The 19181-nt window shown below is 44.5% G+C and overlaps 1 protein-coding gene across 2 annotated transcripts in view; it reads left to right on the top strand.

The window, feature by feature from the left end:
- CDS1 (CDP-diacylglycerol synthase 1) overlaps positions 1 to 17951 on the top strand; it is an 81651-nt gene extending 63700 nt beyond the window's left edge. The window contains exons 9-12 of one of the 2 annotated variants that reach the window (XM_084971086.1): positions 6573 to 6725; positions 7760 to 7879; positions 10080 to 10183; positions 15176 to 17951. In XM_084971086.1, coding sequence (XP_084827212.1) covers positions 6573 to 6725; positions 7760 to 7879; positions 10080 to 10183; positions 15176 to 15305 — 507 coding nt within the window. In that variant the 3' untranslated portion in view covers positions 15306 to 17951. 2 annotated transcript variants of the gene reach the window in all.
- The last annotated feature ends 1230 nt before the right edge of the window (positions 17952 to 19181 follow it).

Genomic DNA, 19181 nt, shown 5'->3' with positions numbered 1-19181 from the left:
TTGTGGGTTCGATCCCTGGCCTCACTCAGTGGGTTAAGGATCTGGTGTTGTCGTGAGCTGTGGTGTAGGTCGCAGATATGGCTTGGATCCCATGTGGCTGTGGCTGTGGTGTAGGCCGGCAGCTACAGCTCCGATTCAACCCTTAGCCTGGGAACCTCCATATGCCATGGGTGCAGCCCTGAAAAACAAGTAAATATTTTTAAAATAAAAAAAAGAATTAAAATATTTTATGACCAAAAAAATGCTAACAGCCTTTGAGCCTTCAGTGCATCATGATCATTTTGTTGGTGAAGGGTCTTGCCTCAGTATTGATGCTGCTGGAGTTCCCACTGTGGCTCAGTGGTTAACGAAGCTGCCTGGCATCCATGAGGATGCGGGTTCAATCCCTGGCCTCACTCAGTGGATTAAGGATCTGGCATTGCCATGAGCTGTGGTGTAGGTCGAAGACACATCTTGGATCCCGTGTGGCTGTGGCTGTGGCCTATGCCACAACCCCTAGCCTGGGAACCTCCTTATGTCACAGGTACAGTCCTAAAAGACAAAAAAAAAAAAAAAAAAGTATTGATGCTGCTGACTGATCAAGGTGGCAGTTACTGAAACTTGGGGGAGCTGAAGAAAATTCTTAAAGTAAGACAGCAATGAAGTCGGCCACACTGACTCTTCCTTTCACAAGTGATTTCTCTGTAGCAATACTTTCTAAAAATTATAATTGAATTACAACATTGTGCAAATTTCTGCTCTACAGCAAAGTGACCCATTTACATATATATGTATAACATGCGCGCGCGCACACACACACACACACACACACACACATACACATACACATGTTCCTTTTCTTCTACTATCTTCCTTCATGGTCTGTCCCAAGTGCCTGGGGAGAGTTCCCTGTGCTACAGAGCAGGACCTCACGGCTTACCCATTCTAAGTGCAATGGTTCGCATCCACTTACCCCAAACTCCCAGGGCATCCCACTCCTCCCACCCCCTCGGCAACGCAAGTCTGTTCTCTGTCTGTTTCTGTTTTGTAGATGGGTTCATTTGTGCCATATTTTAGGTGTCACATACAAGTGTGGCTGTACTTTTTGATGACATTTTACCTTTGGTAGAACTTTCAAATGGTCCTGATCTCAGACCTTGTCATTGCTTATTGACAAAGTTTATGTGATGTGCTAAATCCGTTGCTGTCATTCCAGCAGTCTTCACACCGTCTTCACCAGAGTAGAGTTTATCTCAAGAAACCACTTTCTTCGCTCATCCTTAGGAAGCAGTTCCTCATCTGTGAAAGTTGGACCATCAGACGGTGGAAATGTGCTCCCACCCTCAGGCTCCACTTCTGATTCGAGCTCTCTCGCTATTCCCACCACATCTGTAGCTACTTCCTCCACTGAAGTCTTGAACCCCTGAGAGGCATCCATGAGGGTCGGATCAGGTGCTTCCAGATTCCTGTTAATGTTGAAATTTTGACCTCTGCCCATGTATCATGACAGTTCTTTATGGCATCTAGAATGGGGAATCCTTTCCAGACGTTTTTCAATTGGCTTTGTCCAGATCCATCAAAAGGATCACTGTCTATGGGAGTTCCTGTCATGGCGCAGCGGAAGTGAATCTAATCAGGAACCATGAGGTTGAGGGTTCGATCCCTGGCCTCTCTCAGTGGGTTAAGGATCTGGCGTTGCCATGAGCTGTAGTGTAAGTTACAGACGTGGCTCGGATCTGGTGTTGCTGTGGCTGTGGTGTAGGCCGGCAGCTATAGTTCTGATTTGACCCCTAGCCTAGGAACCTCCATGTGCCATGGGTGGAACCCACAAAAGCATAAAAAAAAAAGAAAAAAAAGACTCATTCTCTTTGGCAGCTAGAGCCTTAGGAAATGGATTTCTTAATAAGACCGAAAAGTAGAAATGACTCCTACAGACGTGGGCTACAGATTGGATGTTGTGTTAGCTAAAGTCGTGGAAGCAGCATTAATCTCCTTTCTGCCTCTCTCAGTGCTCTTGTGTGACCAGGTGCCATTGTCAGTGAGCAGTAATATTTTGAAAGGAATGTTTTTGAGCAGTAGGTCTTATCAGTGGGCTTAATATTGAGCAAACCTTGTACGCAGACGTGCTGTCCTCCAGGCTTTGTTATCCCGTTTCTAGAGCCCAGGCAGAGCAGATTTAGCATCATTTCTAGAGGCCCTACAATTTTCACACGAGCCCCTGAGAGGAGAGTCAGCCTGTCCTTTGAAGCTTTAAAGCCAGGAGCCGCCTCCTCCCCAGCTCTGAACAGTGTTCCATCCACACTGCAAGTCTGTTGTTTCGTGTGGCCACCTTCATCGGTGACCTTAGCCAGAGCTTCTGGAGAACTGGCCGCGGCGCCCACCTCAGGCCTTCACCTTGGAGTTTCGTGTTGTGGCGCCGGCTTCTTCCTTTAAGCCTCACGAACCCACCTTTCTCAGCCTTCATAGAATTGAAGAGAGTTAGGGCCTTGCTCTGGATCAGGCTTTGTTTTACAGGAGAATCGGGGCTGGTTCGATCTTCTGTGTGGACCGCTAAGCCCTTCTCCGAGTCAGCAGTCAGAGTGTTGGGCTTTCTTGTTCTCCGCGTGTGCCCCGAGGGGCACACTTTTTAAATTGCCGTCAAGAGCTTTTCCTTTGCACGCCCGCCTTGGCTTCGCAGGTGCAAGAGGCCTGGCTCTGGCCCGTCTCAGCTTTCAGCACACCTCGCTCACTAAGCTGAATCACGTCTACCTTCTGATTTAACATGAGAGCCACTTAGAGGCCACTGCAGAATTCCTAACTGGCCCAATGTCCGTTTTGTGTCTCAGGGAAGAGGGAGGCCTGCGGAGGCGGGAGGGACGGGGTGCAGTCAGAACACACACGAGACGTAGGCATCAAGCTTGCCGTCTCACCTGGGCGTGGTTCGTGGTTCCCAAACAATTGCAGTGGTAGCATCAAAGCTCTCTGAGCATAGGTCACCGCAGCAAATAGAACGGTAATAATGAAAAAGACATTTGAGATATTGGGAGCATTACCAAAATGTGACACTGACACAACGTTATCCTGCTGTTGGGAAAATGGCACTAATTTTTTTGTTGTTGTTTTTTTAGGGCCAAGGCATATGGAGTTTCCCAGGCTAGGGGCCCAATCAGAGCTGTAGTCACCAGTCTACGCCAGAGCCACAGCAATGCAGGATCTGAGCCGCATCTGCGACCTACACCACAGCTCACAGCAATGCCGGATCCTTAACCCACTGAGCGAGGCCAGGGATCGAACCTCGTGGATGCTAGTCAGGTTCATTAACTGCTGAGCCACAACAGGAACTCTAAAATGGCACTAATAGACTTGCTTGAGGCAGGGTTGCCACAGACTTTCAATTTGTTAAAAAAAAAAAAAAGGATGTCTATGAAGCACAATCAAGCAAGTGCAGTAAGTCGAGGTCTTCCTGTGATCCGTGCCCAGTACGCTCATCCTGGCGTCCTTAGAGTCACCCGGGAGCTTATACATCATCTATGTCCCTGCGTCCACAGCCTTTAATTCCTGCAGCTAATTTTTTGTGTGTGTGTGTCTTTTTGTCTTTTTGCCCTTTCAGGGCTGCACCCACAACATATGGAGGTTCCCAGGCCAGGGGTCGAATCGGAGCCGTAGCTGCCGGCCTACACCACAGCCACAGCAACGCCAGGTCTGAGCCGTGTCTGCGACCTACACCACAGCTCACAGCAAGGCTGGATCCTTAACCCACTAAGCAAGGCCAGGGATCGAACCCACAACCTCAGGGTTCCTAATCGGATTCGTTAAACACTGACCCACACACAATGGGAACTCCATCCCACAGCTAATTCTACTGTACAGCTAGGCTTGAGACCCGCTGCCACGTGGTCCTGTTTTGGTAGTTTCTAACAGCTGTCTGCTTTGCGGGGGACACAGGTGCTGGGACAGGTGGTGGCTTTGTGTAGAAGCAGAGCATGCCAGTGATGTTGAGCCATTCTGCCCTGTTAACACAACGCCAGCTCCTTGGCTTAGCAAGTGTTCACTACTGTGAACCCAACTTGCAGAAAAAGCTTGTTAAAAATAATGAATGTCTACTTTTAGGTGTGAATACTGGATATTGTGAATGTTTTAAAAATTAGTGTGCAGTTATGGAACTTAGGTTTTTATTCAGAGGTATCTTATGAGATTCCAAACAGGTACTGGATGTAAGATAAATATGCCTCAAAAATTACTGTCGGGAAGTTTAATTGTTTAAGAGCCTAGTCCCTGACAGCTCTCCGAATCTATTCTGGAGCCAGATACACAGTAACTAATGAAAACATGGAGGTTTGAGAGGGAGCAAGTATACAAACACGTGAAAGTGAGCCAGGCTCCTGGATGGGAAGAGCCACCATAATTCCTCTGTTTATCAGTTTAGCTCATTCTCCATGAAAATTCTAATAGAATTTTAAAAATTATTCTGGTGTTTCATTGGTAGAATGCTGATGAGGTAATAGTTGATAGAATAATGAAAAGGGATCTGGTCCAGTCTGATGTTTATACATTTCGGAGCATGGATGATTAAAATATTATTAAGTTAAATAATTCTACAAGAGTCTGGTATTATTAAAGACTAATTTAGAAATATTATAGAACAACCTTGTCATTGGAAGAAAATAAAGAGCTATCCTATAAGGATGTAGTACATCACGAAATAACGAGGGAAATTATATTTTTTAAAAATAAGTGATTTTGGAGTTCCCGTCGCGGCACAGCAGAAATGAATCCAATTAGGAACCATGAGGTTGCAAGTTTGATCCCTGGCCTTGCTCAGTGGGTTAAGGGTCCGGTGTTGCCCTGAGCTGTGGTGTAGGTCACAGACATGGCTCAGATCCCGCGTTGCTGTGGCTGCGGTGTAGGCTGGCAGCTACAGCTCTGATTGGACCCCTAGCCTGGGAACCTCCATATGCTGTAGGTACGGCCCTAAAAAGCAAAAAAAAAAAAAGTGATTTTGAGGAAACTGGTTGTTTGGAAGCAAATTTATATCCATTGCTGGTGTCATATCTGCACTTCTAGTAACCATTCTTGAGCAATGTAGTGGCGTGGATATGTGTAAAAGAGAATAAAGTATTGTCTAGCAATTTAAATTTATAACGAGATTTCATTTTATGTATCGTCTTCCATGGCCAAGGACAGCTAGTTTTAAAATTTGCAGTGATTTTCCCAGGGAAAGAATAATTCAGCCAATGTTTTCTGGGTTGGTTAAGAATAATGGTGTTTTTCACCTGTGGTCTTTTTTTAGTAATTTTGAATCACTTTTTTTTTTAATTGATGAAATTAATGTAACCTTTATGGGAGAAGCTTTAGTCCTTTACTCTTTCATGCCTTTATAACTGTTGGCTTCTGCTAGTATTAAATATGTATATTTAAAAAAAGAAAAACCGTGCAGTTCCCATCATGGCGCTGCAGAAAGGAATCCAACTAGGAACCATGAGGTTTTGGGTTCGATCCCTGGCCTCGCTTAGTAGGTTAAGGATCCGACGTTGCCATGAGCTATGGTGTGGATCAGACTTGGCTCCTATCTCACGTTGCTGTGGCTGTGGTGTAGGCCAGTGGCTACAGCTCCAATGGGACCCCTTGCCTGGGAACTTCCACACGCTGCAGGTGTGGCCCTAGAAGAGACAAAAAAAAAAAAAAAAAAAAAAAAAGGGAAAGCTTGCTGTAATGCTTATCTAAATGTGAAATCAACTTCTTTTTCTCTCCCCTTCCCTCTTTTTATTGTGGTCATACAGAGATTATTTTTTTCAATGATTTTTATTTTTTCCGTTATAGTTAGTTTACAGTGTTCTGTCAGTTTTCTCTTATACAGCAAATCGACCCAGTCACACACACATATATACACACATTCTTTTTCTCACATCGTCCTCCATCGTGTCCCATCTCAGGGTGACTAGATACAGTTCCCAGGGCTACACAGCAGGATCTCATTGCTTATCCATTCCAAAGGCAGTAGTTTGCACCTCTTAGCCCCAGACTCCCAGTCCGTCCCACTCCCTCCCCCTCGGCAATCACGACTCTGTTCTCCATGTCTGTGAGTTTCTTTGCCATACAGAGATTATAATCACACTGATTTCCAAGAACTTTTGTCTCCTAATGGCTTTTCAAAGTCTTATGGCTTCAGTTACGATTATTTCACTTTGAAAATACATAGCAGATTTGGTATTCTGTTTCTGGCCTCTCTGACATATAACGTGTGTGTGTGTATATATATATTTTGTGTTTGTTTGTTTTTGTCTTTTTGCCTTTTCTAGGACCACTCCCGCGGCATCTGGAGCTTCCCAGGCTAGGGGTCTAATCAGAGCTGTAGCCACCGGCCTACACCACAGCCACAGCAACGCGGGATCTGAGCAGCACCTGTGACCTACACCACAGCTCACGGCAACGCCGGATCCTTCACCCACTGAGCAAGGGCAGGGATCGAACCCGCAACCTCATGGTTCCTAGTCAGATTCGCTAACCACGGAGCCACGACAGGAACTCCATATAACATGTATCTATTTCTAAAGAAATTTATTTCTATGTGATTTTTCATTCACTGTTTCATGAATGCTTGCTTTGCGATTTAGGCCGCCTACGTGTTATCCAAATACCAGTACTTTGTCTGCCCAGTGGAATATCGCAGTGACATCAACTCCTTCGTTACAGAATGTGAACCCTCAGAACTTTTCCAGCTTCAGAGCTACTCACTGCCTCCCTCGCTGAAGGCCGTGTTAAGACAGGTAAGATGCAGGGTAAGGAGCCTCCATCCCAGAGACGAAGCTTCATTTAAAAGTAAGATTTAAGATTTTTAGGAGAAATTGATTTTTGCAGCATTGGTAACTCTATAAGGCAGAAGTGGTCTCTCTGCTTAGCATCAATCACATATTTGTCCCTTTTTGATGTCCCTTTCTTAAACATTGGAATACCACTGTCACAAACCCCTCGTCTATTAGAAACTTACTTGCCTCATGGCTTGAATACTGGCAGGAATTTATCTTTGTCTTGAAAACATTTTTCAATAACCCATAGGTTTCGGCACATTGAATGAGTTATAATACGTTTCATGTCAAAGTGGTACATATAAATCGACTCAATTTAAAACGATTAAAATTCACCAGCTCAAAAACTCCTTGATTTTTAGAGGACTTTTTGCTAGTACCAAAAGCTTTTTCTAAGAATCAGTTTCCAGAGTTCCTGTTGTGGTGCAAAAAAAAAAAAAGATGAAGTAAGAACTAAGAATTTACAGAATAATTTGACTGCAGAATTCTCACTTTTTCTGAACTCCCCCCCACACTTTTTTTGCTTTATAATCATCTTGCAGATGCTCATTTGGGTATTCTTTTAAAGCATTTTATCTTCCAGTGTTTCCATAGCATTTAACTTAATTTTAAGAGAAAGACCAATTTCTCCCTCATTTTGTCATATAAAATTAAAGTGAAATATAAATACAAAATACATTATTTAATTCCCAAAAACAAAGTACTACTGGTAAAAAAACAATTTCAGAAATCCACTCAGCTGATTCTTGGTAAGCCTACAACTCAAGTGGTGTGGAAGTTTCTAGAAGAACTCTCAGAGTTTGGCATGCCAGGCGCTTTCAGTCTGTTTGCAGAGGGAATGGGGTTGCTGGCTCAATAAGCAGAGGCGTCCGAACGTTTGAAGTTAACAAAAATATGGCACATGCTTTGACTTGTTTATATCGTGGTTCTTCGTGGGGCTGGCGCGCAACCACAGTTTCCATGCAGCTGACCCCCCCCCCTTTCTTCCTCTTCAGGAAGCTGTGAGCTTGTATCCTTTCCAGATACACAGCATCGCTCTTTCCACGTTTGCATCTTTGATTGGCCCATTTGGAGGCTTCTTTGCCAGCGGATTCAAAAGAGCTTTCAAAATCAAGGTGTGTATTTAGAGTCTTTGTTACAGCACTGCGGAATATAAATTACAGAATGGAGCTTAGCTGGAGTTTGGTTCCCTGTTGGTCTGCATTAAGCCTTTGGGCAAAAGCTTTTCCATCCTATTTGTTTCAGCCTCACAGAAATGCTTCCTGGCGTATTTGAGTAGGTCCGTTCTTGTTAGGTTTTGGTTGTGCCATGTGATGACATTTTAAAGTGTCGTGCCAGCCTCTTTTCTAGAAATGGCATGTGCCACTGAACGTTGGGACAGATAGAGATTCTTGGTCCTTTAGGTGCTCCCTCAAGAAACCAGCCGTGACTTGTCTTCAGTTTAATGCCCAGTCACAGTCTCATCTGGAGGGATGTGTAAAAGAGTCTTTGGGTATGTAGCTGTCCGTTCTACTAGATCAGGGCCAGGTCGTAGGTTAATAGCGGCAATATTGCCAACTACTCAGCCCCCGACTCTTCCACACAGTGTCAGAGCCCTGTGGACAATATGTCGGTGAATGGGTCTGGCTGGATTCGAATACAAGTTATAAAAAGCAGGCAGTGGGCTGGATCTGGTCTGTGGGACAACTATGACATATTTGCCCTGTTTCAGTTGTCCTCACGTGGCTTCAGCTAAGATTGAGTGCTGTGCCATTAGGAGTTACAGTGGCTTCCTAAGGTGGGTGATCAGGGCAGGCCTCCCTGAGGAGGTGGCATTTGCAGAGATCTGAGAAAAGGAGGAGAATGAATCCTGCAGGGAAACTGAAGGAAGGGGGTTCTCGCAAGTGCAAAGGAGTAGAAGAGCTGAGCCAGTGGAAGCGGAACAGGACCAGCGCGGCTCCAGTAGAGAGGAGGAGGTCAGACCCCAGAAGGTGGTGGGGCCGGATCATGAAGGGCCCCAGAGGCCAGGGAAGTAAGTACACGAACTCAATGAGCCCTTGCCGTGGGGAAGATGCTACCTCGGGTGGAGCGCAGTAAACAGAAACTGTGGTCCCTGTTGTCAGGATGCCTGCCACCTGCCAGGAGAGAGAATACACATACATCCACAGAGAGCCACAGCAAGAGCTGCAAGACGAGAGTCCTGTAAAGGCTGCAAACAGCAGAGCAGGATTCAGTTACCAGGACTCTCGTGCTTGCGGGTTAGTAGGAAAGAGAAGGGAGGGAATGTGCTGGGAAAAGTTAAGCAAAGAACTTTTCGATAATTGTTTTAAACAGAGCAGTGTTGTGTTTATTTATTTATTTATTTATTTATTTTGGCCTTTTCTAGGGCCTCACCCTTGGCACGTGGAAGTTTCCAGGCTAGGGGTCCAGTCGGAGCTGCAGCCGCCAGCCTATACCACAGCCACAGCCACGTGGGATCCTTAACCCCCTGAGCGAGGCCAGGGATCGAACCCGCATCCTCATGGATACTAGTCAGGTTCATTAGTCACCGAGCCATGCTGGGAACGCTGGAAGTGTTCTGTTTAGACTGGGGTGTTCTTTCATGGTCTCCCCTCCAGGGTTTCTTGGTTAATGGTGAAATTTCCTATCACCCTGAAGTGAAGGTATAACTGCTACTGCCTTTTAGAAGTTGCCGGTTGCGGTGTAACCTAGACGAGCAACTAGTCCTTTCCATTCCCTGGACTCCAAACATGGGGATCATCTGTACAGGGCCAGTTTGCAGGGGCTCCCTAACCACCCCCTCAGTTGGGCCATTCACTGGACTCCTGTGTCCCAGGTGAACTGTGTATGCTGATTTTCTTTTCCCCCCAACACTACAAACAGGAACTATTGATCACAGCAGTGAAATATTTATTTCAGAGTTAAGAACTATTAGGATGAGCATGAGCTAGAACCGGGTGTACGTCTGTCACCAGCACTAGAATAGCGCCCCCAAGAGTATCTGATTTAGACAGAAGGGCAGGCTATTGGATTAGTAGTAGCTGATGGCATTTTTGATTCAGAAAAAGTTTCATTAACCAAAAGATTATAAGTAATATTTAATTCATATTATTTCAGAGATGTGGGTCAGTTAATGCAGGAATCATTTACAGTCGTATTCTAAAGATGTGGTTTTAATCTGTTGGTCTTATTCCAATAAGTTTGTACTAAGTGGGAAAATCCAGTAGTAAGGCATTTTCCTTGGCATCCATGATGCCAAGTAGACACTGACAGATAGGAATTTTATAGCAAGTGGTTTTTGGAAAACTTGCTACTCTGTTTGTTTTTTTCCTGAAGGATTTTGCGAACACCATTCCTGGCCATGGCGGAATAATGGACCGATTTGATTGTCAGTATTTGATGGCGACTTTTGTGCATGTGTACATCACAAGTTTTATAAGGTACTTGTTCAGATTTTTAAAAAATGTTTCGTTCGATTTCTTTGAGTTCTCATTTCCATAGATACTAGTTTGACTTAGTTACTTTTTCTGTCACTGGTAATCTGTGAAATCCGGGGGAGTGGTGGCTCCTGCAGTTGTGTGGCAGACGCCTTGAGCAATATGACTAAATGTTCATTAGTTGCCTTACATTTGAACAACTTAAAAAAATAGTATATGTCACAGTCCGTGTTATATGTCATCGTCCCTAACAGGGCTGAGTCAAAATTCAGTTCGTGTGAGTAATGAGAGGTACTGGATTTGGGACATCAGGTGGTGTAACTTCTCAGCCGTGGACACTGTGGGGACGGTGAATCCTGAGAGTCCAAAAGGGGGAGGACGTGCTGATCCGCCCAGTCCACCAGCTACTGCTCGCATCCCTGTTACATGTCGGGGAGTGTTCTGGGCACAGATAGAGCAGAGCAGAGAACAAACCAAGCCCCTGTCCTCAGAGCTTATTTTCTTACTGGGGAGTTGGAGGGAGAAGGGGCAGACGTGGGCAATAAACCAAGAAGTATAGCCTGTTCGGTGGTGTAGGCGCCGCGGAGGAAAATGAAGCAGGTCAGGGATTCTGAGAGAGAGAGAGTGTGTGTGTGTGTGTGTGTGTCTGTGTGTGTGTGTGTGTGTTGGGGGCGGGGGTGGAGAGGTAGGTGCAGCGATGGGAGGGCGTTGTTCTTTTACACGGATGGGTAATCTCCGTATTAAACTCTAACGTTTGGATTTTCCCTAAAATGCCAGTTTGGGGTCTGAGAGTTGACCGCACGTTCCCTGTATTTGCCGTGGTCTCTGGGAGTGCCCGAGCCTAGAAAATATGTAGGTTCTTCCGAGTTACTTGGATGAGAACTCATATTTAAGGTCCCTAAGTATACATGTTGAATATTCACAGTAGAAATGTGAGCATTTTTGTATGGACTTTCGTTTTCCTTGGGCAGTCTTGTTAGGGGAGTGTGTCTGTTTCAAAGACTCATGTTCTGGCTCTGCTGATTCCTCTGTTGTGTATTTGTTTGCTGCTTCATCGGTGTCCACTCTCGTCTTTCACTCCTTTATCTTTCTTTAGGTTCGGTGTGCTGTTCCTTCTCGAGCGTTTTGCGATAAAGCTTAGATTATGATTTGCAGCCTTCTCGCCTCGTATATTTCATCTCACACTATGCATTTCCTTTTAACTACTGCTTTTTGAGGGCTCTTTTCAGATACTCTCACCCTACCTGTTATGTTTGTATTTTTATTATCCAATTACAAATATTTTCTGATTTTCCAGGATTATCCCATCTTGGACATGGGATTATTTGCTTCCAAACAAAGGGAGCTTTTTTCATTCTCCTTCCTCTCTTGATTTTTGTTCTAATTCCACTATGGTCAGGAAACATACCCTTTATTATTTGGGTGTTTTGTATATGTTGAGACTTGTGCCCTAGCATATTATCTGTTTAAATGCACATTCCATGTGCCCATGACACAAATAGATGTGCGTTTCAGGACCGGTGGTGTTCTCTCAGTCAGGTGAAGGCTGGCTAAATTTTGGGTACTGATTTTTTTGGTGTGTGTTTTTATGTCAGTTTTGAAGAGAGCTTTTTTCAGAATCTCCCACTATGATTTTGAATTCACCTACTCCTATTTTCTGTTCTGTCAGTTTTTGGTTGATATGTGTCAAGGCTGTACCAGGGTACACACTTAGGACTCTCGCGACCCCCCCATTGAATCACTGCTAATGTCATTATATAATATTATATAATATAATCTTTATATGCCACTTGTTTAAAGCCTATCTTTTTAATGTAAGTATGGCTGTACCAATCTGATTTTGATTAGTGTTTGCATCATATTTCTTTTGTCTCGTTTTTTTTGCATTCCTTTTTCCTTATATTTAAAGTGTGCTTCTCTTTCCTCACAGGCATATAGCTAGATTTTATTTTTTATAACCCAATTGACAATCTTTGTGTTTTAATTATATATTATCTACTTACTGATATATTCGAATATTAGGAATTAGTGGTCAAATCCGCTTTTCTCTCAGTAGGGAAAAGTCCTGTTGAGCCATATTGTCCTCCATTTGAAAGCAAATATTCAGACTATTAGAAATACAGTGCCAGAGCCAGTGTGCACCTGGGAGCACCTGTTGACATACTTTTGCATTTAGCTGAACTTGCTAGAACAGCCTTTTTTTTTTTTTTTTTTTTTATTATTATTTTCCCACTGTACAGCAAGGGGGTCAGGTCATCCTTAGATGTATACATTGCAGTTACAGTTTTTTCCCCCCACCCTTTCTTCTGTTGCGACATGAGTATCTAGACATAGTTCTCAATGCTATTCAGCAGGATCTCCTTGTAAATCTATTCTAGGTTGTGTCTGATAAGCCCAAGCTCCCGATCCCTCCCACTCCCTCCCCCTCCCATCAGGCAACCACAAGTCTCTTCTCCAAGTCCATGATTTTCTTTTCTGAGGAGATGTTCATTTGTGCTGGATATTAGATTCCAGTTATAAGTGATATCATATGGTATTTGTCTTTGTCTTTCTGGCTCATTTCACTCAGTATGAGATTCTCTAGTTCCATCCATGTTGCTGCAAATGGCATTATGTCATCCTTTTTTGTGGCTGAGTAGTATTCCATTGTGTATATATACCAAATCTTCCGAATCCAATCATCTGTCGATGGACATTTGGGTTGTTTCCATGTCCTGCCTGTTGTGAATAGTGCTGCAATGAACATGCGGGTGCATGTGTCTCTTTTAAGTAGAGCTTTGTCCGGATAGATGCCCAAGAGTGGGATTGCAGGGTCATATGGAAGTTCTATGTATAGATTTCTAAGGTATCTCCAAACTGTTCTCCATAGTGGCTGTACCAGTTGACATTCCCACCAGCAGTGCAGGAGGGTTCCCTTTTCTCCACAGCCCCTCCAGCACTTGTTATTTGTGGATTTATTAATGATGGCCATTCTGACTGGTGTGAGGTGATATCTCATGGTAGTTTTGATTTGCATTTCTCTTATAATCAGCGATGTTGAGCATTTTTTCATGTGTTTGTTGGCCATCTGTATATCTTCCTTGGAGAAATGTCTATTCAGGTCTTTTGCCCATTTTTCCATTGATTGATTGGCTTTTTTGCTGTTGAGTTGTATAAGTTGCTTGTATATTCTAGAGATTAAGCCCTTGTCAGTTGCATCATTTGAAACTATTTTCTCCCATTCTGTAAGTTGTCTTTTTGTTTTCTTTTTGGTTTCCTTTGCTGTGCAAAAGCTTTTCAGTTTGATGAGGTCCCATGGGTTTATTTTTGCTCTAATTTCTATTGCTTTGGGAGACTGACCTGAGAAAATATTCATGATGTTGATGTCAGAGAGTGTTTTGCCTATGTTTTCTTCTAGGAGTTTGATGGCGTCCTGTTGTATATTTAAGTCTTTCAGCCATTTTGAGTTTATTTTTGTGCATGGTGTGAGGGTGTGTTCTAGTTTCATTGCTTTGCATACAGCTGTCCAGGTTTCCCAGCAATGCTTGCTGAATAGACTTTCCTTTTCCCATTTGATGTTCCTGCCTCCCTTGTCAAAGATTAATTGACCATAGGTGTCAGGGTTTATTTCCGGATTCTCTATTCTGTTCCATTGGTCTGTCTGTCTGTTTTGATACCAGTACCACACTGTTTTGATGACTGTGGCTTTGTAGTATTTCTTGAAGTCTGGGAGAGTTATGCCTCCTGCTTGGTGTTTCTCAGGATTGCTTTGGCGATTCTGGGTCTTTTGTGGTTCCATATAAATGTTTGGATTGTTTGTAGAACAGCCTTTCTTTTCTCTGCGGGCCCCACTCTAGGTTTATATTATGAAGCTGCTGAAGAATCTTACGATGAAATTTAAGTCAAGATGTGTCCTGACTTGGGTAGACTGTGCCTGTGAGAGACATATGGCTGCCTTTTTTTTGGCCAATGCCTTGAGCCACATGCACGAAGGTGACCCAGGGGATGGCTAATCCACGCTGCTGTGCAGTTTTTTAAATCAGAGTTTTTCGTTGTGATATCACTCTGTTGCAAACATTTCTTTTTTTCTTTCTTTTTTTCCTGCATTTTAGGGCTGCACCTGCGGCATGTGGAGGGTCCCAGGCTGAGGGTCAAATCAGAGCTACTGCTGCCAGCCTACACCACAGGGAGAGCTTCCTGACCCCAAGTGTGCTGTCAGAGGGCGCGGAGGGAAGGGCCTCCCCAGAGGGAGCCGCTAGTGGCCCTGCCCGGGCTGCCGGGACACCTGCTGAGCGCACTGCCACTGCCCAGTGGATGGCGGATACGTACCTGCCATCTGGGCTCTTGTCCTCCGCTCCACTGCTCTGTCCTCCCAAAGCTCGGGCAGAGCCGCTTCGCTTCCGTCTCCTCCGCTGGGGTTTACCTGAGACCTTCCTCCATCGCGCTCTCCCACTGCAGGTCCTGGGTCCCGGCGACAGCGCTGGGCTCAGGACCTGTGTCCTGTCTCTGGCACACAGGTCCCGAGGGTATTTCCTCAACACAGCCCCTTCCGTGGTCTGATGTTTCTTTGAAGCTGAAATCATGACATGTCCATGTTCTCCTGGTTTATCCTCATCCCTGGGACTCTTGCTCCGGCTTGTGCAGCCTGGTTGTGCGTCTGGTCCCATCTCGGGATGTTACCGCTCCTCACTGCGGACTCAGGTTGCCCTTTGGAGAATTTCTGGGGACTCGGTCTGCACTCCCCACATCGCCTCGCGTTGTTCCTGTCTTCCGTGTTGGTGCATTCTTTCCACGTCTAGACCGCGCGCCTCCCAGCACAGATAATGTGATTTCTTTTCCCCTCCCTTTGCCATTAACACTGAGCATTAAAGTGAACGCTGAGCAAGAGCAGTTTCAGTTCTGTAAAGACTGCTGCTCTGCACCTAAAGGCCTGGCTTAATTTAAATTACCAGCATAGGCTTCCTTTAGCTCACTTCAAATAGTAACCAACTTTTGTCTTTTCTGCTCTGTTATCAGGGGTCCAAATCCCAGCAAAGTGCTACAGCAGTTGTTGGTGCTTCAACCAGAACAGCAGTTAAATATATATAAAACGCTGAAGATTCATCTCATTGAGAAAGGAATCCTACAGCCAACCTTGAAGGTATAACTGGACCCAGAGAGAGAAGGACTGACAATAAAGAATTGTACAGAAAGGCACTGACAGATGACATTTTGTAGTTGTACAGAAACATGGTTGAAAAGGCAATAGATTGAATTTTTACAGACATGAATGTTTCTTCTCTGAAATTACTGTGAATATTTAACACTTACTTGATCTAAGTTATGAAAATAAGTAGCAAATTGCCGGCAAAATATCCTGTACTTTTTCTAAAGTGTATTTTCCAATGTTAACTTCCTTCCCATTACTTGCTAGTTTTCATCACTTAAAAGACTTGTGTTTTAAAGAGTCAAACACTCTAAAGTGAGTACATCGAAGCCCTCTTGAGGCTGCACCTGGCAGGGTGCCCTTTGCACAAATATTTACTTTTATACTTGGAGCTGCTCTTCATTTCAACAAAATGTTTTATGTAAGGCACAACAGGAAGTTCGTTCTCCTGCACTTCCTCCTCTTGAAGGCTGGAGTCTTTTCTGAAGGGCTGAGTTGGCTCCAAAAGAGAAAGATTATCCACTTTTTAAAAGAAAGAAGTAGTCCGTTGCCAGAGGAAAAACATTCCACTTTTGGTAGGTTTGAAATTCAAGAGCAAGAGGCATAAATCTCTACCATCCTTGGTTTGGAGAAAGGGCAGACATCCGAGTCTTCTTTGGAAAAACGTGACCTTCGCAGAAACTTTTCAAGAGAAAGGAGAATTCTGCCCCGAGGAACCTGATGGGCACCCCCCCGCCCCCGCCCCGATGTTCTCAGGAGGCAGCGCTGGACGGTGACAGAAGCACAGCCACCTCCCCTCTCCACTGGCTTCTGTGCAGTTGTCTCGCTGTGAGCCGGTTGCCCTGAGTTCTGTAGCCGTGGACGTGTAAGGTCAGCATCGAGGGTCATGGGTACGGGCGGGGGGCAGGTGCTGAGCAAGGGTGCTCATCCTGGGATGAGGCCCTGCCCGCCTGTGTCCCGGGCCCCTGCCTGCTGCTTCCCGCGCAGCCCTCTGGACAGTCGCGGCGGAAGACGCGGGATCTGCCTGGAAACCAAACCCCGGATGAAACCCATGGTAGCAGTTAATCGTCGTCACTCGCCTCTTTCACATCCTGTCCCCAAGCGGAAGCCGTCCCCTAATACGGCGTTTTTTTCTTCCGATGATGAAAATCAAGCAGAAGTGATTTCCACCAAGAACAAAAAGCACACAATTCCGTTGGTGGACTGGACCCTGTAACCAGATGAGAATAAATTTCTTGTCAGTGGTTATGAATGAGCTCCTGTTGCCCTGTGCTCTCTGCAGCCGTATTTATTGTACGGAACAGTCAGCCCGAAAACCTTCCAAAATCGCCCAGGGCTCCGTGACTAAATGTTTGGAGAGGAGAAACCGAGATATTTTAAGAATGATTTGCTAATGAAAGGAGTAAATATTTTCATTTAAATCCGAAACAGATTTCAGTTATTTCGTATTTCTGTTCTCCTCCTCTATTTAAAATGACAGAATTGCAGCTGTGCCTGGTTCCCCAGATGTCGTCTGTAACCAGTAGCCTGATTGTGGTACATGCAGTGAAACTCCGTCCCAAGAGCCTGATTTCTCGGCTGGCGTACACACTCGTTCAGTTCATCCCCGCTGGATGTGTTCGGTCAGCGTTGTCTCACACTATTCCATAAAAACCCAGAAGTGGCATTGGAGATGTTACCACGGAAGGGAGTGATCACTTTTAAAATCGCACTACGTTCAAGTTAATTTTCAACCTCGCTCATTTTTACTCTCCTCATTAAAAGCGCCACGTGTCAATCATAAAAGAATCTACTTACCAAAGTTTAAAAAATAAAATGAAAAATTTCTAGCAGGAACTTATGTTGGAGACTTGGTGATTTGCACAATAAGAACTTCTCAGAGATGTGCAGTTCTCTCTGCATTTTTCTTTAAAGTGGTACAGTGAGGCACTGCAATATAGAATTATGAGAGCATTACTGAATATGTGTATTATAAAATCAATAATATAAACAAAATTTGAAGCTAGAACTATTTGGGGCCACCGTAATAGCTATCCTCAAATACACTTTTAGAGTTGGGTGTACATTCTATGTGTAAAAAAGTAAATTCTTCGTTTTAACAGAACTCTGAAGATTGACCTTTTTAGTGTACTTTTATAGCATGTAAATTAAAATAGAATATATTTTGGCAAGAATATACTTTAGCAAAGATTGCCATAAACCCCTTTGATCATTTTTATATTTGCACTGTGAAGAGGGTTTAAATTTCAGTGTAGCGAGGTGGTGGCAGAGGAATGAAAGACGAGGAACTTCCTTTACAGTGACGGTTATTCGGGGAGGTCCTGAAATGGTACTAACCGCTTAGTACACGTGTTTTCTCAGTGCTTTTCCCCTGGTGATGGTGTGTATACATTTACTGTCTGAGAATAAAAAGACCCCACCCACACGCTCTTTTGTTTTCATTTACAGTATCTCTTTGTTTAAAATTTGGTTTGAACAAAGTATCACTTTGTTCATGGGAAAAGAAGAGATTATAAAAGAAGAGACAGTGTATATATATACACACACACTGTATGTGTCTAGGAGATGGCTTCTGATATGTGTCAATCAGTTCTCTGAGTCTGTTTCTATAACTGAGACAGGAAAATAAAAGGGAAACAAATCACATTTCGACTTCGCTGTGTCATTTTCTCTTTGCAGAAGAAACGTTCACTCATTCAACTAGTGTTTACAAGATGATGACAAATACAGAAATATTGTATACTGTGTATATTCCATCACCAACCTACAACAACGTCTTCAGGGCTGAGAATAAGTTCTGATGATTACTGAGCCTGTCTGTCTGTCAAGAAGTGATGTCCTCTTGGGAGTTCCCTTGTGGCCCAGTGGGTTAAGGATCTGATGTCACTGCAGTGGCTTGGGTTGCTGCTGTGGTGCAGGTTCAGTCCCTGGCCCAGGACCTTCCATGTGCCAGAGGCACAACCAAAAAAAAAAAAGAGGTGATGTCCTCTTAATAGAATACTGAATTCCTGCAGTACCCTTCAGTGTACTTACTTTTGTGAATCTCTGATCCAGTCGTCACTAGAGCTTTAAGCTACACGGATATGCAGTGGTGTCTGTGTCGATTGGCTGTCATGGTCCCAGTGCCTGGCTCAGTCAGTGCCAGCACTCCCCAGGTCCTCAAACATCTGAACAAAGGAATGAATGGTTTGGAGGCCGAAGGCTCAGCTGTGCACATTCTCATTCATGTGTTCTAGACAGCCCTCCACAGTCATCCCAGAGTCCATGCTGTGTGGCTCTAAGATTTTGGTATGATTAGTTCCTAGGGTTGTTTTAAGTGAAAACTCACATGAGTGTCCCTTGAGCTGTGCCCAGCAGAGACGACCTGATTAGGAGAATCCTTCGTTTCCTTCCTTGTCCCTGTCTGCTCCTCCTCCTCTCCTCTCGCCCATCCCCTGTGGGAAGTAACGGTTTGGTAGGACTGAACAGAAGGGGAACCTCGTCTCTGGTCACACTGGATTTAGGCAGCATTGATGGAAGTGTTCCTTGAATGGACACCACCACTCCCATCACCATGGAGGAGCCATCTGACCTGCAGGGGACACAGCCAGAGCTTGCCACGGGCTCCTGAGACTTAGCGTTTAAAACTCACTCCTTGAGGGGTAGGTTCCCATTGGACACATGCATGTAGAGGCTGCAAATAAAAAACAGATCTAGATAATTCAACCCAAATCAAAAGCCTGTCCTACCTTAATCCCACTGTCTTCTTTTTCCTGTGGAGAAGGGGAGAACATTCTTGAGTCATCAGATTACAAGGAGAGACATTTAGTAAGGGCTGATGAATGGACTGTTACCTGATGATGAAAAGTTTCCAAAAGGAGCTGAGACACAGGATCA

This window comes from Sus scrofa, chromosome 8 (genome assembly GCF_054392235.1).
Source record: "Sus scrofa isolate SSC_HxYL_T2T_F1_AM1 chromosome 8, Sscrofa_HxYL_maternal_Yorkshire_Landrace_v2.0, whole genome shotgun sequence".
Lineage (NCBI taxonomy): Eukaryota > Metazoa > Chordata > Mammalia > Artiodactyla > Suidae > Sus > Sus scrofa.
Note: the sequence above shows the minus strand (reverse complement) of the source record. Positions and strands in the feature narration are given on the sequence as shown.